A 21215-nucleotide genomic window follows, 5' to 3' on the forward strand; every position below is an offset into this window, starting at 1 on the left:
CAAATGACTGTTTGCCTCTCCCTGAGCCTGCTACTGCCTAGCAACGATTGCTAGATAGGATAAACATCATTAACTGTAAAAAGTTCAGTGTCTAAAAAGACATTAGGAGTGCAGATAGGCAGTCTTGAGGTGGCTCTATACTAACTTGAAGGATTATCTTTTATTGTATTTTGAGTCTAAGGGCAGTTCTTTTCTCGCCCATGGTGTGTGTACAAATTCACGTGCACACTACTTTCTATATGATGGATTTTGCTTCATCGTGGTGCTATGGTTAAGTACGGTAGGGAAATGATTCTGCAGTCAAAATAAGAATTAGAAATCTTGAACACTACATGCAGAAGCTTCTCAGGAAATCATTCTAGCTCACTGTTTCTGTCAAGCTGGGGAATATGCCTGTTAATTTCCCATGGCAGAAAACGCATCACCTCATCAGCGGCCCTAGAAAATGACAAAACATCCAAACCAAAAAGAAGCCTGACTGCCAAACACTCTCATTGCCGCTGCTGCAGGAGGAGGGGGACTGGAAGAGGAGGAGGGGCATGCGGTAGAAATTTCAGGAAAGCAGAATAATGTGCCTTGCTATCTGTAGTGTCCTCCCGTTATGCCTTATATTACTGCAAACCCTTCATCTCTCAGTCAAAGTATGACCCTTCCAAAGTACCTTTGAGCCAGAGGGTACACAGTCATTTAATTCTAAAAGAATAATTTATACTTCTGAATCTGAGTGAGTGTGAAATTCTTTTTTAGTGTTGGAGCTGAGGCAAACAGCTCTGTGCAAAACCTACACCTGCAAATATCCTACGTATTTAAGCAATCAGAACAAACGTGGTTCAGTGACACACTGTGCTGTGTGTATTAACCTGTAGCAATGGTAATTTCATCTGAAGCTACTGTGCTGTTTCTTCAGGTCTTTGTAACACTGCTGACTGTATCACTGCTGCTTTCTTTCTTTCTTTCTTTTAATGAGCAGGCACTATGAGAAGATGATAACATTTTTATAGTCGCTCTTCTTATTTTTGGAACACATGCAGCAAAGTGTTTTCCCTTTGTATTACAGTTGTAAGTTAGTTGCAGAGAGGAATGGTGTGCGTGTATGTGTATGTATATATATATATCCCAGGTAAATATATTAATATTGTATTTTTATATAAATATACTACAATGGATCAGCTTCCTCCAGCAATGAAGTGACACAGTCACATAAAGGAATAAATAATTCATGTTGCCGCGTAAATAGTTCTAGTTCTAATGTTGCAAAGGTAATTTTCAGACTGTGAACTGGTTGGGAATTGGTGTTATGGTGTCTTTTTAAGCATTTGGGCAGCCTGAAACTTGAGCTTGCAGAGTTTTGGATATCTCCTGTTTGTTTTGATGGGTATTTGACTTTGCAGTCTGACAGTGCTTCTGCTGTAGTGGCAAACAAGGAAAATTAAGTTAGCAGTATATTGTAGATAACATGTTTGCTTTCATATCTCATGGGATATCTGGCGTGAAGTGGAGTAGGAGATATGGGAATTGTTTAGGGCTTCCGAGGTTGCCAAAACGATGATGAAGTCTACAGCTGGAGGTTTTACACCATGCGGTTGGGAGGTCATCTGTTGTGCGACAGAAATGCTTCCCATTTTGTTTGTGTGATGGACACCTGCCACATCTTTGGCTGAGAGGAGCCAGAGGAACCTTGAGAAAGTAGCAAAGCAGGGACTCAGTTATTCCAGAAGACCTGAGGCTGTGCACCTTCTGCATCCAGCCTTGTACAGATGGTGACTGCTGTAGATAATTAAGGCTTTTTTGCTGCGTATGCTCTGCAGAATGCAAGGTCTTTCCAGGTACATAGATACGTATACTCTGTAAACGTGTATTGCAAACACAACACACATGCATACATACACCTAGTATAGTTTGGCACAGTGGCATTCTGTTCTGGATGTAGCCTTTTGTTAAATAAGCTTCTCCAAGCCTGAAATACTCAGGACAAGATGTTGTCCATCCATGAAGCTATGATTTTCTTTTAGGTCCATGTTGTAAGTTGCAATGCTTCACAGCAAGGTTGGCTGAGATGTTTCTTTTACATGTTAAATTAATGACTGCAATAATGAACTTCAGTTGTTCTGGTTTCAAACATTTGTGCATCCAAAGATGTGGGAACTGTGCAATATTAAAGCTATGCGATCAGCTGCTTTGCTTTGAATGAGTTTATCAAGGTTTGCTTGTTATTAGAGAATAAAACTAAGTGTTTTTCTCCTGTGATGTATTCAGAAAGCTAACAACTTTTGAAGACACCTTGAAGACCATTGCTCATCCTGAAGTTTTGTTGAATCAGTCCTTCAAAATCTCTTAGAATCAAACTTCACTAATCATTCTTGGTTAAAGATGTAATGCTTTGTTTTGACTGTATAGGGTCTGTCTGAGGAAGCGTTAGCAATAATGTTGTTTTTCATTTGGGCAAATCTGCCTCTACTTAACAGACACTATTTTAAAATTCTATAAATAAATATTTAGTAGGAAATAAACTGAAAAACAGTCTCTCTAGGGCCAGGTGGGGTTTCTGGCAGTAGCTGTTTTATCTTGCTTGTTTCTAGCAGTTACATGATTCAGTACAATTTAATAAAATATAATTTGTGCAGGGGTGGGATTGGGAAGCCCCTTGAAAACGTTAGCACTCCCATTTCTGTATAGGTCAAGGTGAAAGTAATGCAATGAAAATAAGTCCCAGGGACGTAATTATAGGATACTATTTAGCCATATGCTGCTTGTCCTGCCAATGTGAAGAAGCAGGCACACATGGTTGGAGAAACTTGAGGAATATAATTGGGTCCAGCTGACAAATCTGATGTAAAACAGACACCTCTTCTGCCTCTTCAGATGCTCCACATCAGTTGATGCTGCTCATGTGAAGATCCTTTGTTAAAATTATCCATGTCGGAGTTCAACCAGAGAGTAGGGATAAATTATTTGTATTGCACGATTCCTCTGTCTTTTAAGAATAGCTACATTCAATGTTAATAATGAGGTTCCTCATTTAATTCAGTGTACTACAGCTCCCGGTAACCAGATAAATTCTCTAGTCGTATATATGCCAGAAATGATGCATCTTGTTTATTAATTCAGTATTATCATATGGCCCGGGGAATTCATGCATGAGGCATTTTTTACCCTTGGGTTCTGCCTGCAAGACAACTCTAGCAATAGTGGTGTAAGGTTGCAGATTTCTATCTGCAGTGAGAGCTGGAAAGAAGTTGTATTGAGCTGCCTTAAAATGCAAACATTTTGAACTGCGTGGAGAGGACTTGTGCACCATTCCCATGGTTTAGCAGACTAAGTTTATTGGTGCTTGTTACCACCTCTTGAGTCGTGAGCGTGTTTTCCAATAATAGCTGTCTGGAATTTGTTGAAATGTTATGTTTGCTGATATACAAGAAAGGAATACTCTTCTCTTGCTGTGTCCTTTACTAGAGTAGCTTCAGTACAGGATGAGAAAGAAATGGAAAACCAGAGCTTTCACCAGCTCTGTGTTGAACTCCTAAAAGGACAGATCTGAACAGCACTTTTTAGATGTTCTTTTCCTTCCTTCTTTTCATTTTTAATGTGGTAAATAGAATTCTGCATGGTTATGTGGACTCTCTTCAGAAATTAACATTATCACCTTCCTTTATGGACATACATTTGAATGTGTTTGAACTCAGTTGAGTTGCAGCTCTGGCAGCACCTCTTGGCATCATTATAGCTGCCATTACCGTGCACGTACATGTTCTTTCTCTATCCCTGTCGTGAAGTAAACTGTTATAGTTTATGGCTCCATAGAGATACCTCAGGTTGGTCTCAGGAGTCAGCTGGCAATCTGATATTACTATCATCCAGAGCATAACATCATGATGACTTTTTAGACGCAAGAATGTTACATTTATGATCTAAAAGAGCAGAGGAACAGGTTAAATAACAGTGAGTTGGAGACCACTGTTTTTAAGAGACTGAGTGCAATCTTATACAAAGAAGCCTGAGGAGTTCTTTCTTACTTCTTGATAGGCATTCTAATGTTAGATTCAATTTGCTGTAGCAAAACCAAAATAATAATTATAAATGTGACGTCTAATTCCTAAATTTGCTTCCTGTCTCTCTTGTATGACCAAATATGTTGTTATTTTAGCAGCGTTACAGACCAGATCATAATGTCAGTAGAAAAGGATAGTGGGATATTTGCTGGCAGCATGTGCTATAGCTCAAGACTGTTTGGCTTTTTCTTCTTTCCAGTTTGTAGTTTAAAGAGAACTATCCCATTTTAGCTTGTCATTTATAATGCCGATTCATCCTTTCATGTCTTCTAGGTTGCTACTTTAGAATTCCCTCCCAAGAAGCTCTTTGGAAACAAGGATGAACGTGTGATTGCAGAGCGACGGAGTCACTTAGAGGTAATGGCATCTTCTTCACGGCCTTTTGAGGTGTATTTAGGTGGAGCAGTGTGTGCTTGACCAACGGAAACTGATCCCATATGATCACAAATAGCCTACCTGTGAGTACAGAGTTACTTGCTGCTTCATTTAACACGGGAGATGGCAGCAGTAGATTGTGAAATAATGAAGCAAGGCTTTAAAAAATCCTAGTCTGGAGAAAAGAAAAGGCCATCTCTTCAGAGATGTTCATGGGAGGTATGTTTATTTAGGGGGGAAAGGTTGTGGATGAGGTAAGTGTTCACTGTAGACAGATGGTCTCTATGCAAGACAAGATTAAAAAAAAAAACAAACAACAACTTGCTACTTGAAATGCAGTTTGTTATCTGAAGATTTACTGTTTTATCGTAGTTACTATAACCACATAGCTCATGACAGAAGGAAAGCAATATATAGGCATCTCTGATTTCCACTTCGGAATGTGTTTTTCTTTGAATTCATTTGAAAGCTTAATTTTATGGAGCACAGGGTAGACAGAGGGTGGGGGTTTGGGGTTTTTTTTCTGTTTGTTCTGCAGTGCTGTGTGGATGACACAGTTTTGACTCCTGTAAAGCTTTGGGTCTCTATATTTCTATACTACCTTCCAGTACTTGAACGGAGCATATAAACAGGAGGGCGAATAACTATTTACGTGGGTGTATAGTGATAGAACAAGCAGGAATGGTTTTAAACTGAGACAGGGAAGTTTAGTTTAGATATCAGGAGGAAGTATTTCACCCAGAGGGTGGTGACACACTGGAACAGGTTGCCCAATGAGGCTGTGGATGCCCCATCCCTGGGGGCATTCAAGGCCAGGCTGGATGTAGCTCTGGGCAGCCTGGTCTGGTGGTTCGTGACCCTGCCCACTGCAGGAGGGTTGAAACCATGTGATCTCTGAGGTTCTTTTCAACCCAGGCCATTCTATGATTCTAATGTACACTTTGTTGCAGCCTGAGAGCAGAAGATGGGGTTTGAGGAAAGAGGAGGAAACAAAAGACTAAAGCATACAGTCCACAACTATTTTGTATCCACATGAGGATTACTTGATCATTCAAGTCATAAAGTATTACTTTCTTTGTAGAGCTGAAATAGTATTAAGTAGAGCTTTACAAAATTGAACATAAAAGTATACTGCTTCCAACTGGAAGCTTTTCTTGCATGTCTTGATTTTTTCTTTTCCCCCCACTGTATTTCACCTTCTCTTTGATCCACAAACAAAACATCTCCCCGTTGACTTTGGATGTGAGTCTGTCTTACATATAGTGCAAAAATGTAATCTTTTTTTTTGTTTCATGTCCTCCATAGGCATAAAGGCATGGCCACATTCCAGTCCAGTCCTCAATTTGCATATTTTTGTACCAGTAAGAAATTTAATCCCTTAATCTTTCTGACCTTCTATTGATTTGCTAACCGACTTCTTTGTAGTGTTTCTGAGTGCTGAATCTCCTGTGTCTAGTGATGCTTTGATCATGATCATGTAGTAATTGTAGCTGTCAGTGTGGCTAGTTTTTAGCTTTAAGCTGTATCTAGTTTAGCCAAATTGTGTCCTTAAAACTTTATTACCAGTATATTCTGTAAATATTATAATTTACATGAATATGTTTTGCCATATGCCAGGTAGTACACTGGGCCATGCCACTCAGTAATCCTGGCAAATCTTTCTGTATTAAAGAAGCATAAGATCTCCAATGGTCAAGAGAAAGTTATATAAAGAGGACAGGGAACCAAATGTTACCATCCTTGCCATGAGGAATTTGATGCCAGGATCTTCTCGCCAGTTCACAAAGATGCCAAAAATGTCTTAAGTTTGGATCTCTGTTCCTGGTACTTAATTTTATCCCCTGTGTGTTTATTTTTGCAGTGATCTGCTCTGGCTTTGCACTTTAGACCAAAAGCTGATGAGCTTCGGATAATGGAGCTGCAGCTTCCTTGGCAAAGCAGTGGAAGAAACCACCTATATTGTGGTTGTTTTCAAAATCATATAAATCTTTGCAGACTCAAAGCACATCTTGAATTATACTGGGAAGCTATTTGGCACACAAAGAGTGTGTGATAATGCACCATGGCACAGGGAACTGTTTCTATTTAAAATGCTTGCTTTTACTTTCTCACGACGAACCGTGAGCATATGTCAGTGGGCTAACCTGAAAGAAGAAAGTGGATGGATTGCCTCTATGAGGGACTTTGCCTTTTGAACAGGGCATGTTTCTCATGTGGGAGTTCAATCAGACTGAAGGTGGGAAAGTCAAACCTCAATAATGAGCAGAAACATGGCTAGTGTTCAGACACTTGGCTTTCATACCTCATAACGTAGCCTGATTTGCTGAACAGGTGATGTTATTCCAGTAATAATATCATTTAAAAGCTTATTTGATTGTTTCACATGATTAGGCAAGAGCTAGTGAGTTAATACAGCATTTTTAAAGCAAAGCTCGACTTCTAGGCCAACAAAAATGTGTATTCTTCTCCAAGGTCCAAGCTGATTTGATCGACTGATAGCATGTGACAGCGTGACAAATATATCAGTCTATTAACGGTGTTCTGAACAAATATTCCATGTTGTAAGATCATTAGTAGTGCTGTCATCCCTGTGGTGGATAACAAAGGAATTACTCTCCTCTTTCAGCTTTTACATTAGGTAATATTTATATGTTTTGAACAGGCTTTATGTTGTTTTTCCTGGGCTTGTTGGATTAATTTTGGAGTGGAACAGTAGAGATTTGTCTAGCCCAGGGCATTCTTGAGCAGCATCTGTGAGGAGAAGCAGTTTCTCATTTAATTCACTTTTTTCCAAGTATGCACACAAATGAAAATCCAAAATCCAATGCACACCTGTGTAAAAGATAAAACAACCGAAGCTCTCATTTCAGTCAAACACCTTTCTAAAGTACTTTCTGGAATTAGCAGTGGGTTACTGAAATGGCCTCATAGGCTCTTTTCTTTATGTCAAGGCTAAATTGCGGCTCAGTCTGATCTGGGAAATTAGGCAGACTGGGAGTTCTTGTAGGAGCAAAACTATTCCTCAACTTCAGAATTAGCTAAATGTACAGCAGAGAGCTACTTCTATTGCATATATCTCAACATCTGTTTTAATTGCCTCCCTTTGGCTACAGTCAGGGAAATTTTTCCTTGTGCCTAATTACAAAACCATTTGGCCAAAATATCCTTTGAGGGACCCATAGCTGGTTAGGAAGAGTTTGTTTATTTCCTACACTGCACCTCTCAGGTTCTAGCCACAACAGGAGCAGAAGTACTGAAAATAGCAGGAGGGCTTTTGTGGCTGTGTTCAGTGCAGCTGAAATGCTGCTGAGGACCTTTTGGGAGGGCTGTTTTGTTTTCAGATTGCCGTGTAGTGTTACCTTATTTCACCTTCAATTAAGAAGTGGGCATATTATTTCATTAGAATGAGAGCGATGTTACCTTGAGCAAAAGACACCAGGAGCCCCCAAATTATGAGAATTTTGATTTAAAATCACAATGAATTCAAAGTTTATGTAAAACATCGGGTTCTTTATTTCTTTTATTTCCCCCTAGCTAGGTCACGTGCTTAATAACCAAAAGCTTCTCAATACGTTGTTGGTAAAAAAGTGCATGTTATGTGTGATCTTTTACTGTGAGGTGAACCTGGAGAGAAGTCTTTGATATGCAGGATGCGTTTTTGCAGTGTAAACACTTTTACTTTGATGCTTGTTGGTATAATGTAATCTTTTGACCGATGTCATACGTTTCCGTAGAGGTTTTGAAAAATAACCTGCGAATTGGCACAGGGGTCTCACCTCTACATCATGAGAATAAGCACCTAACTTGTGTTTAAAATTACCTGTCCTAAGTGCCCTGTTGCAATCTATTAATTTGGTATTTCATCAGGGACCTGTTGCAGGGCAAAACTCTAAATTAATTGTTCCACAGTGTGAAGGCTGTAATTTCACTTCAGAGCCAACCTTGCTTGATTAAATCCGCCTTAAATGAAACAGCCAAGAATTCTTTTGATTAAAGTTAATGAGTAGAAGTTAGTGTGTATCTATCCTTTCATGCAATTAGAAACCAGTAAATAAGGATATAGGATCCCGTTTTTTTCCCTGATGAAATCAGAGGACGTATACATCCTTTCTCAGTTTATAAGCAGAAACTTTTCAAAGGAAGCACACGTCACAGGAGATGTGCTGCTCGGTGAGTGTATCTGTTTCTGTTTTATCTTCAATACCTTTTATTACTGGGGAAGCTGATAGATCTGTGGTTGACAGTAAAAGGTTCTCCTAAAATCCCAGCTGCTCTGGGATATTGCGTTTTTGCAGGGAAATTATTATCATCATTCCCTGCTTAATTTTCTCCTTCTCATGGACAAATCCTTTGTTCTCGTAAGGCAGATCAGTGTTAGCCCTGTTTAACCATTGCGCAGCCAGGAAAAATGCATAAGTAAATGCCTATACTGACATAATAGATAGTCGTGTTTCTTGCCTCCTTGCTCAGAAGCCTTGCAGCCATGGACCCACTCACTGCCTTTCTCTTCTCCTGCTGTCACCAGCGTATTTAGAAAAGCACGACTGCTAAGCTGACAAAATCCCAGCAGGCTGTGACTTGAAGGAAAACAAATAGAAAAAGCCCCTCAAAGCTCAGCCTGTCTCCTCTCTGTTAATTATTTCACTTTCCCTATCCCCACTGCTGCATTTCCTCAGGTTTCTTTGTGGACAGCAAGGGACGACAGACAGAAAGCCTGACTGGGGATGCACCAGCAGACAGCACAACAGTTGGTAGAAGTCACGCATTTCCTTCTGCTGCTCCTTGCAGAGCTCAGGGTATGAAAGTAAGTCCACCTGTACCAGTAGAGTAAAGCAAATCCACTTGGAGTTTTGAAGGAGCACATACATCTTCCTGTCATTCTCTGTCCTTTTTTTTTCTTGTCTTTCATACTTTGAATCTCTTTTAAGAGACAGACACGCTCAATTTATTTAAAATTAATAATGCAATTGTCCTTAACCTCCTAACTTCCTGGTGTCTGATGAGGAGTTTTTCAATGATAGGTGGGAAGAGTTAGAAATAAATCTTGAATGAACTGCATTATTCGATTATTCTGTCCGGTCCTAAGAGGGAACTGGCTGGTGAAAGCAACCCAGAAACTGAATGTGTTCAAGCCAGTTTAAGACCGAATTTCTTGAGGTTTTTCTTGGAGTCACGAGGGCAGAAACATTGTAATGAAATTTTAGGTGATTCATCGTCTGAATATTCAGTATGAGAGAGGAGAAAGAGAATGTGAGCACATCCTGCCAGTCTTTACTCACAGTGCATCCTTAATCTTTTTAACTGAAACAACCAGCTTTGTGCAAGTTACAGGTGAATTGATGTTTGTATTGCAAACACCCTGGCACGTGTGGTCAGTTGGGCACTTGTGTTTTTCTTAACACTGACAACAGTCACAAAGACCTTTCAAAGCTATTGAATGTGCGTCAGTTCAAAGTGACCATTAAAAGGAAATTATTAGGCTCTGGTATCAGCTTATAACAACACCGGAGCTTTTTAAGAAGGGCTTTAAAGCTGACTGCTCACCAGCCTGGCTCTTGCAGATTGAACGATTGCCTATGACAGTGCACTTGTAAATACTGTTCTTAGAAACATCTCAGTGAGATGGAATTCAGAAAGCATGCAGAATATATTTGATAATCACTGAAAGATAAAAGGAGGCTTTTCCTTTTGTTACAGACATGACTGCATACCGTACAACTACTATTGCAAAGCAATCTGCTGCAAATGGCAGCGTTTGATAATCCTCAAAAGATTGTTTCATACCCATAGTCTGAACTATGTTTCAGAGTGATGATTTTAATTTCCCAGTAGAGGAACAGGAATGTAATAAAAGCACAGGAAGAAAGAGTAGAGACGCATCCACAGAGAAAAACAGCACATGTGTTTGGGAAGGGGGACTGAATAGTGAGTATCAGTGATGTGAAATCCACATCAAGCACAAGTTTCTGGATTAGGTGTAGTCACCCTGCACCAAGAGCCTTTCATAACCTCTAATACCTATTTATTTTGAAAGAAAGCTAACTGCTTTTTGGCAACAACACTAAAGTCTTGCCGTGTCTACAGACAGCAAACATTTGCAGTTAACCACTGCAGAACAATTTCCCATGTCAGGTTTAGGGCCTTCAGCACATCATCAGGGCTGCACAAGGCACCTGGCTCATCTTCTTTGAAGTGGCAGCCCTCACAGGGAAGCTGTAGCAGCTCTCAGCAGTAAAGCATTTCATCGGTTTTGGGTGCCACTGCTTCTTGTGTGAGGTCACATTGGCTTCAAAAAGGAAGTACATTTCATTTTACTGATTGAGTAGATCCGCTAGATACAAATAAGTAGAAATTAGGATGTTGCATGCATCAGCAGTTGATTCCATACCAATAAAGTCTTACTTTGATGAAAAGCTACGGAATCTCAGCCAGGCCCACAGCAAATGGTGCTAGTCTTATAAGAGCCGTAGGAGAGAAAGATGATAGTTTGGAAGAAGTGAAATAAAAGCCTGGAGTTGTTTTATGAATGAGATCAGATCAAGCTTCATTCCAAAATGCTACTAGATGCAGAAAGAACAGTAAATGCAAGCAACCTCTTGGTCTTACTTGCTTCAACTAAGTGGCTCATTCAAGATCAGGTCTGAAACCCTGTTTCTAAGAGCTTGCTAGAGGTAACTTCCACACATGCTCCTTTACAATAACTTTGATGCTCCTCTTTTAAGGTGTATGATTTCAAGTCCTACCTCAAAAAAAATAAAAAATAAAAAAAATAAAAAAAATCTTTTGTGATAAAATGTTCATCTCTGTTGCAAACAAAGAATTAAATAGGGTGTGTAATTCTGGGGCCTGTTTTTGGTTTTGGTTTTGGGTTTTTTTTAGAGTATGAAAAAATCAGGTATGTCTATTCTGATTTAGAAAGTTCTGCACATGTGACAGCAGTATTAACTCTAGTTTAGCTCCATATCATAATGTGTTTTGCTGTCAGTTCTGAATAAATCAGCATCCTGCTGCAAATCAAGTTCTGTACTTCAATCGGTCTCCAGTAATGGCTCTCCGCATTCAGATATGGGTAGATGAATAAAGGGAGTGCTAGACCAAGGACACTGGCTTGAACTCATTGCTATACCTTTCCAAAGCAAGAGTATCAGTCATTTTCCAGCATACGATTTCACCAAAGGAAGCAGAAGGTGATGCATATCAAGTGCTTTGGTAGCTGTTTGCCAAGGCCACTCCAGCAGATGACACGCTGTCGCTGCTCACCCAGAGATGCGTGATAAAATCAATTCTGTTGTTATTCTTTCTGAATAGATTTTGACAGGACTTGTTTTGACTTGTGCTCCAGAGAAAAGATTGGTTTCCTTCACTAGCTGGGTCTTTCTGATCTGTTTTTTATGGCCTTTTATTTCCCAAAGCAGTATCACACTGATGGACCACCTGTAAATCACAGTCTTTACTGGCTTTATCTTTTTCTTTCTTTTTTTCTGCTAGCCTACAATTCCATTTTTCATTGGAGTTACTTAAAGCCAATGAATTGGAGCTTTTAGCATGCAGACATTGTAAGAAATATTAAGTCCCATAGATTTAAATGAATTTCAGGTAGAATAAGATTGTAATTTGGGAAGTAGACTGACTTCAGCAGTTAATTCGATGCAGCATAATAGTAATTCAACATAATGTGCTCATGCCATTAGACTTGCACAGAAAAAAAAATGCTCTAAATAGGTATAATGAATAGTTTGGATTTTGAAAACCTAGGAGAGCAATTTCACCTTGAATCATAACTGGCATCTCTCAGAACTCTTATACGTTAGGAAAATTCAAAGAGGTGTATGTATTCAAGTACATTCCAGCACCACCCTGGGTAAAATTAAATTTTAGTGGCACTCAAACACTTTTGGAGATGTTACAGAGGCAACTGGAATCCTGATTCAAGGAATCTGCAACACGTTGGGCTTGAAAATAGAGGCAGAATTTCCCGAGGGGCTAAAATGCAAGTCCTGTTTTCTTTTATTAATGGCATTTAGATATTTGAAGATCTCAGTTCCTTCTAGCTTGGTTCCAAAGTTATTTAGGTATCTCTAAATGTGCCCAGAGGGAAGGTGTGGATAGAACTGCTGCTTCTCTCTTAGCCCTGGGTCAGGTCCACCAGCAGCACAGGTTGCTGCAACATTAGTGGCACTGCAGTGCCTAACAGCAGCCAAGTACACAAGGCTCCATAGGTCCGTTTGATAGCTCCAGAATTCTTTGCTATGAAAGCAATACCCTATTTTGACAGATCCAGCATAAGTAAATGTGTTCCTTAAGAAATGAGCTACATTGCATTGTTTGATGGGGTTTTTCAATCATATCTCCTCCTACATAGTTCCTTAACAAACAAGTTTGCTCTAAGAGGCTAAGAGTTTGCTTGTGTGTGTCATAGCCTAATTGTCAAGATATTTGCTGGCTTATTAAAGAGAAATACATTATTTGTGTTAAGGGAAACCCCTAAGTAGGGGTTTCTTGGGAAACACAGCCAGCCTTCCACAGCAGCTGATCCCTGCTGCCTGCTCTGCAACAAACGTTCTACTCCCCACACAGCTGTCTTGTCTGCAGCACTTGCTGCTGTGCTTTCAGGTTTTCTTTCCTCCATGGATAAGAGGACGTGAGAACAAAGTCTCTTGGGGAGGCATCTGGAAGTTTAACATGGGTGTGCTTCCATTTTGGGGGCAAATGGTTGCGGTGTGAAGTTGGATGTATAGGTATGAAGCGTACTGGTATAGGATAGGGTGAGGCAGTACTTGCTTGGGAAGGCCTTTATTTCTCCCTAACTGGTAGGTATTATTATCTGTAAACAGTCTCGCCTCTGATTAGGCCTAATCAAAGTGAACAGGAAGGGTTTGATTAAAACAAGTTATTCCTTTATTCTTTGCTTGTATAATGTGAAGCCAGTTAATCCAGCCCTGAGCCTAATTAATGTCTGCCAGTCTGAAAGAGACAGCCCTCTGCTGAATATCCTGGCCAGCTGGTGTGACTTGTCATTTTTAAACAATTTTGAATCTGTCTTCATTCCCCTGAAAAATCTCCTTGTGCTTGCACAAGCCATGTGAGACCAGAGCAAGGCCTGCCATACCTATGGGACAGATAAATTCTGGAGGCATTTATTACCTCTGACTTCCCAAGGAAGCTTTGCAGAACTCTGATAGTGTCTCATATTATCGTTTTTTGTTAGGAGAATTCAGCCAACCTGCCTGGTCTTTCTGCAACAGATACCGGTTCTGGTGATCATGTTGTAATTCTAGAAGCTTTCATTCCTTATATTTCACAGAGCTAAGATCCTTTAGGCACAGGGTAGTCTCCCGGGCACTAAGTCTTTTCTCTCTGTTATGAAATCACAGCTGCACATAATGACCTAGGGGTGTGTGGCAGGAGATGAATGTGTACAGATAGTGAGGTGACATTAGATGCGTCCTGAAGGGCTCGAAATAACAACCTGAGGTATTGATATCACCTGCTGTCCTGCTCACATATTTTACTGAGATCTGCTTTATGATACCTTATAATATATGTCAAACCGCTGGGAAAAAAAAAAGTGAAGCCGCATATTTTCCTCTTTTTAAAAACAACAACAGCAACAACAAAGCAAGCAGAATCACAGAAGGCCAAAACACCCATGAGCAGTTCTATCTGCTGGATGGAGAATGGCTGGAGGTGATGATATTAATCGTAGCCTGTGTACGGTCCCCCATACTTCCATGCTGTTTTACTGCAAAGCAATACCACCTTTATTTTAAATTCTTGCTGCCTGCCAGTTCTTTCCCTTCGCTTTCGTATTTAACAAATCCAGAAATGGATCTGAAAGTACTTTTAGAGAGCAATCAGAGCATTGTGCTGGCAATTACTCACACCTAATTAGCTGGTTAGCTTCAGCAGGTCCCTCAGGGAAGAGGAGATTGCTTTAGTGGTGAACACAGGGCAGAAGCTTTGCTGTGATGAATTGGATCGTGTCCTGGAGGACCAGGCTATCCTTTCAGAGAAGCCTGCTGGAACTGCTAGCTGGATGGCATGCCTCTGTTTGGGCAGCTTGAATACCCCTCACTGTATAAAGTTGGGATATTTGGCAGAATTTGGAGGACCTGGAACTCAGTTCATACTACATCTTCCTAGCCCTGTACTCCACTCCTGACCCAGGTAATCCAGTCCTGTTGGTGTTTAAGACATGATCTCTGTGTCCTTCTGGAGGCAGAGCCAGCTTAGCTTCCTTAGGGCTCCTTTGTTCCACACTTGATACAAGCTGGTTGCAACCACAGCTTTCGTCTCTTGGCATCCTGCTGATTCCCTCTGACTTTTGCCAGTAAGAAAAAAAAACAACAACCAAACCCAACAAAAAACCAACAAGCCACAGAAGAAGCAGATCCAATTAGGAGTTTGAGTCCTATTTTTGTTGGGCAGACGTAAGATCTCTTTGGATTCTGTATGTAGTATCACCCCAGACGGGGCCCTCTGCCAACCTGAAGTTGCCACCAGACACCATCTCCTGTCAGAGTCGTTTAAGCCAGGCTTTTTTCTGTCAGCAGAGGTTGTTGTTAGCAATGATGGCTGGCATTTCTCTAGCGCTTCGTATTTGAAAAACCTTCCTTGAAGCCCTCGTTTCTCTCCTCATCCAGACACCAGCCAATGGTCTAACATAGAGAAAGTTGCTTAATTTGGGAAGGGGCCCCAAAATGTTCATTTTCCTTTGCATATGGCTGACAGTTTCTCTCTAGGAGACAAAGGCAGGAGATGGCTGATTTCTGCAGTAACGAGGGGCTCCTGCAGCAGGCTTTGTCTTCTGAGCAGATCCTTACTTTAGTGATGGCAGATTGGCAGCTAAGCACGTTCCTCATTCTGGGACAGATTCTTCCTCAGGAGTAGCTGACTTTGTGAACATTCTCTCTGAAACCAGTGCAATAATTGTAGTATAATGCAGATTTCCAGAGACAGGGATGTGCTTCAGACTCTTCTTTTTTTGGTAATCAGATCTCTTTCCTATAGAAAACAGCTGCTGATACCTGCATATGCTTTGCTCTATGAATAATTCAAATCAAGATTTGATTTAAAGCTTGCAGCACTTAACACTAGTCAACAGAATAATTATGTGATTGATGCCAAGGGAAGCTAGCATCTATATTAAAGGGAGAGAAGAGCCGATGCTAAAAGTTAGATGAGCAAGTTAATTATTGCTGCCTGTGCCTCTGATGACCTCCTGTGACCTTGGGGGAGAGATTTTTCACTGTCAGCTGGATGTGTGGGTGTTGAAAGAAAGGGGGGAAAAAAGAAGCTATTGTTTTAGAAATCCCCAAAGCTTGGTGAGGCTTATCTAATGAAAATTTGTGGTGCTTTCAGCTCTGTCAGATATCAGTGGGCGATATTTAGTATGCTAATTGCAAAGTATTATATTGAAAGAATTTAAAGCTATTTATTTTTTTTTTTGAGGGGGGTCTTTTTGTAGGAAATCACTAGAAACAGCAGCAAGGGAGGGGTGTTCCAAATTCCTTCATATTCTGGAAGTTTATGAGATCTGAAACCGACCAAAGTTTAATGAAAAATCCAATTCTTCCTAAGCTCTGCTATTGGTCTCCGAGGCTGTCGCTGTTTGTAATGGATTATGAGAACAATGTCATTGAACTGAATTCTCCTTTCATATGACACAACTGAAAGGATGATAAGAACGCTTTCACTGGCAAGAAAGCTTTTTGATTGTAATAACTTTAATAACTTTAAATTAAGTTATGGATTTATGTTAAAATACATAAAATTATGAGGTCCCAACATCATGACGGAGTGAAGAAATCATTAGAATGTCTTTGCTGTGCTGATGGATCAAGCCTGAGATGAACACCCGTCTACTGATAAAGAAATGAACCTTATTAAAATAAGAATTTTTAATAAGCTTTCAAAATGGTTACCATTTTGCCATTAGCACAATGAAACTGGAAGGGAAGCTACTCAAACCAGTAAGGGACAAGAAAACTTTGGGCCTCTCCTGACTTTCTCCTGTCGTGCTTCACTTCCTAATGCTTGGAATCCAAGTTGAAAGCTTCCAAGTGTGGTAGCATAAATTTTAAGACGAAGTCTGTTAAGATTATAATGCGTGCCAAGAGAGGAAAAAAACTGCTTTTCATATATATATATATATATATTTTAATTTAAACCTGGCTTTCTATCTTTATAAGTCTCGCCAAGAGTCTTCCCATTCTCTAAGCTGCTGTTCCTGGATGTATATTTAGGCTGAGTAAGCAGTGTGGACTGTTGACAAGTTACCCATTTTATGCTCCTGCTATACTGCTGGGGTGCAGTCCCCCCACACTGAGACGTTTACAGCTTTGCAGTTAGGATGTTTTCTGGTAAAGCAACAACATAGCAGGTGAAGTGAAACTCCTAAGCGCATTTTGAAGAATACAGATTACCAGGCTAAACGTGGAACAAATGACTGTAGGCCTGAAAGGCTTACGAGCAAAAATGAGTGAGACGTGACATTTAGAGCATTTGTAGCATTTATGGAGTTTTGCTAGACTTGCATGATTAACTTTTAAAGAAAATAAGTGGAGTTGCTATAAAATAGAGCTTTTAGTACAAGGAAAAATGATTTAGATGCTGTTTGTGAAATGCTGGTAGGATGTCACAGCATTAATTTATATGAAATCTGTATGTGTTCCTGTGTTGGCAACCTGAGCTTGCCAGCATCAAAGACTTGTTGTTTTTTTTTTTTAAGAGAGCACATCAAAAGATACCAGTCTGCTTCCCACCTAGTTTTAACTCAACACAAACAACAGCATTGCTCTGTAAACAGAGAAAAATCACACCTGCTGCTGCAAGTGAATTTAATACGAAAGCTCTGAAAACAACTCTCCCCCTCCTCATTGGGTCCCAGAAGAGGAGGTAATCTCATCTAGCCTTGCTGCCACTCATACAGCTTCCAGTATCCTCCTGAACTGCCACAAAGTCCATGTCGAGTCCCATCCACATCTCCAGCAAAGTTTTTTCTCCATGATCCTTGTTGGTGTGCCCCTGTTTCTTTCCCTGCTTGCTGTCACCCTCATTCTCTGCCTATTCTATGTGAATTAGGGAAGCTTGTTTCAATGCGTAAATAAGGAGCTCTCTTTATTTTCTCCTACCACATTCTTCAACTTTGTCTGTCCATACTGCAGCAGACAGGACAGAGCAACCTTCCCCTTCACTGCCTCTCCACAGCCCTTTAATAGGGGCATACACACTAATTGTGTGAGCTCTGTTTTCCATCTATGGGAATTAACTCCTAATCAGCGTATCTGGGCAGAGCAGCCTTAATTGCACTGAAGCAACAGCTTCTTTGTGTCAAGGGCACATCAGTTGTGTGCTGTCCTAACGCATCAGCATTTCAAACAAGGGCAAATGCAGAGATGGGATTTAAAAGAGAGCTAATTTGTTCAGAAATGGTTGTTGAAGAGCACACAATGCCAAGCCATATGGCTGGGAACCTTCACAGAAAATGAATTCCATCATAATCTGGTATAGTCTGCTTGTTGTCATTTTCCTGAGTATCTTCTTCATGTTCAAAGAATCTGCGATATTCACAGAGCAACTCCTGCGTGCAGATCTGGGAAAATAAGTATCCCTGCTGTTCCCAGTGCTCCCCTGTCAGATAAGTGTACGCTTATAGCAGCGGGATCTTATTTATTTATTTATTGCTCTTTCGTTAGAGCTGTTGTGCCAAAACAATGAATAATGGCTCAACAGCAAAGGCATGACAGTCAATTATCTGGCCATACATACTGAGGTGAATGCAATAGGTCTTATAATGTCTCCGGTGAGAAATTTTGGTACCTTTGAGCCTTCAGTAGCCGTAAACTGAAATTACTGCAGTAACTTTTCAGCACAGTGCTAAAACTCTAATGGTATGCTATGTTTTACATTTGATTTTCCACCATACTCATCCTTCAGGCATTACTGGGTTGGGACTGCTTTGAAGGGCCCTACTTTGTGAACTAATTATGACAAATGCTGATATGACATCTGTTGCTCACTTTAAATTACCTCTTAGGCTGCTAGAATTCATCTTGAAGGTATTTTTGTAATGAATATTTTTCATGAGCTCTAATACAACCTGTGGGAGAGCTGAATAAAAAAGGAAATCTACCAGTCCTGCCAAGAGAACACCTTATGTGCCAGCTGCTACTTTTTGTTGTTGTTATCCTGCATTCTGTAATATTAATATAGCTGGTTTCCAAGGTACTTTAAATATGTAACTGGCTGTTATGTTATGGAGAAATTCTCCTTGAGAAGTAAATAACTAGGACTGCTTCCTGAGCAGTCCTTTTTCATAACCCACAAGTTGCTGCCTTCAGATGACTAAACTTTGTGGTTTTTTGTAGGTTATTGTGCTGTTCTGTCTTGTAGACGTATTTCCCGCTGCATCCCAGATCAGTGAATAATTTCTTTAATTCCCTTTTTTTTTGTGGTCAGTCTGTACAGAGCAAAGGTGTTTATCCTTGTGTTCAAGATGCGATTTCCCCTGCAGCTATTTGGGTGACATTTGGTAATGTTTTATCACCTGCCCAATCGACATCTTACCTACTGTGACCATTCAGAATTTATAACTACCGTCTATTAAACCGTGCTAAATGATTGTAATAATTCAACCCATATGCAAAGGAAACCCCGTCAGGTTTGTGAAAGCTAACTTTGTATTAATATACATCTGTCACAATTTCTCTGGATATAAATGGATGCAAGTCACGCAGTGGTTGGTGAACATTAACGTTTGGGAAGGGAAATGCTTCTTACATGTCAGACTTTCTTAAAAACAAAAAGCATTCAGGGGGCAAGTGAAAAGATGCTCTTATGTTCTGAGATGATATGGAAGTCATAGGACATTTGTGCAGATGGCCTTGATCAAAACAAATCCTTTTCCATGTGAGGTTCATGAAGGCTTGATGAGGAAGATCTCTGAAGTCCTTTTGTGTCCATATGTAGTGAAATTCCTGCAGAATAGATTTGAGGTTTGCACCTGCTGCAGTGTTTTGTAATGCTAGACAGCATTATTAGCTGGTCGTGATTAGCAGAAGTACTACATGAATGCAGAATAAAGCAGTTAACAAGCTTGGAGGGGAAGAAAATGGGGAGTATTTCTTTTCTACTTAACATGGACATTTCATGTCCATATCTTATGAACAGATTTAAATGCTGATGGTTACTTAAAAGGACTCTTTGCAGTCCATGGAGGTGTTGTTATGTGTTGTTGGTTTTTTGTTGTTTTCTTTTTGTACTGCTGTTTGTTTAAATCTTGCAAGTACTTGTAATCAATTTGACTTGATCAAGAAAACCTTATGACATTCTGCATTTTGTTCCACAGACATACCTCAGGAGCTTTTTCACTGCAATGCTGCAATCGCCATCATCTCCGCTGCACATTGACAAAGTGGGGTCGACTCTGTCAAAACACACCATCTGTGAGTTCTCACCGTTCTTCAGGAAAGGAGTTTTTGACTATAGCAGTCATGGGACCAGCTAACTTCTGTGCCAGGACCCTTGTGCCAGAGGAGCACAGTCAGTGGTGCCTTCACTTCTGTGGTGTGAGAGAAATTCAGGGGAGGAAGAAGGAGTATCTTCTTTCATGCCGGAAAAGCTGCATCAAACCAACTCTAGCTAAAGACTGCTATGCCCTGATGCTAGCTTTAGTCCTTTCCCATTCTCATATTAGTGCCTGCGTTTTCCTGGCATGAAGCACACAGACATTGCTCATGAGTTGCGCTCTTAATACTGTATGAAAGCTCTGACACTCATGCTGGGTTTGGATCCGCTCCTCAGTGGGAGCACTTCTTCGTGTTTGCTCAGACAATTTGTTATGGTCATGTGAGATCATCTCTTGTTCGCTGTGCTGACATGTCATACTGACAGAGTTTCTGAGCAGCCTTGCAGTTCCTGTCCAAGCTGCTCCTTAAGGAACATTACCTGTTTTGATTTCTTACACTCTATTGTGGCATTTAAGGCAGTGCTCATACTCCAATGTTGCTTCTTTATTTTTTTTTTTTCTCCCAGAACGTATATTTTTAAGTGTTTGTCTGTGTGATTGAGTTTTTCTCAGAAGAATTAAAGAGCCTGAGTGACTTGAATGTTTACAAAACATATACAGCAGAAATAATATAATTTAAAACCTTTAAAAGTCTTCCACGCTTGGGTATTTTGAAGCAGAATGAATCACTTGCTGTTAATTAAGCAGTAAAGGAAGCAATAGTTGCTGAAGAATGCAGTCGGCATCTTTTCACGTTTCCTAATTACCTTGACTGTAAGTGGATGCCGTGCAGCGTACAGAGCTCAGAGCTATGCATAAAGCTAACTCAGAGTGCTAGATTTCTTCTTTGGAAAACAGCTTCTTCATAATAACACTGTAAAACCTGAACTTCATTTGCATCAGTTAAAATTTACAGGATTTTACTAGTAGTACTTTAAAATGACTCAGGACATATTCAGACTTGCACATGTATATACAGTTAGAACTCATGTTGCTACAGATCCAAAACTATATATACACTGTGACTGGAACTGGGTGTATGTACATGTTAATGTATAATTGGTTGTAAAAAAGCAGAATTAATGAGCTTTTGGCTAATATTAAAATGCATCCTGGAAGGTAAGTTTAGGAGTACGAAGCATTATTTGTGAGTTGCCATCACTGACCATCGGTAGGTCTTGGTTATCAAGCTATTTCTTGTTGTGGACAATGATTATTAAACCTGAGGCAGCAACGCTGGTAACACTTTGATTTCATGACCTGAATTACAAAAACAGCAATGC

General features: G+C 40.1%; 1 protein-coding gene across 11 annotated transcripts in view; it reads left to right on the forward strand.

Moving 5' to 3' along the window:
- The window catches only part of KIF16B (kinesin family member 16B), a 123164-nt gene extending 102109 nt beyond the window's left edge, over nt 1–21055 (forward strand). For 6 of the 11 annotated variants that reach the window (XR_014944334.1, XM_015856732.3, XM_015856734.3 and 3 more), the window contains 2 exons: nt 4323–4406; nt 19774–21055. Coding sequence is in view for 5 of the 11 variants with exons in the window: in XM_015856732.3 (XP_015712218.2) it covers nt 4323–4406; nt 19774–19932 (243 nt within the window). In the remaining 6 variants the exon portion in view is untranslated. Of the gene's footprint in view, nt 1–4322; nt 4407–9100; nt 9229–19773 lie in introns of those variants that run through there. The other 5 variants (XR_001553712.3, XR_014944333.1, XR_001553716.3 and 2 more) reach the window with 2 other exon arrangements.
- The last annotated feature ends 160 nt before the right edge of the window (nt 21056–21215 follow it).

This window comes from Coturnix japonica, chromosome 3 (assembly GCF_054131305.1).
Source record: "Coturnix japonica strain WE chromosome 3, WE-NBRP24, whole genome shotgun sequence".
In the NCBI taxonomy this organism is placed as follows: Eukaryota; Metazoa; Chordata; class Aves; order Galliformes; family Phasianidae; genus Coturnix; species Coturnix japonica.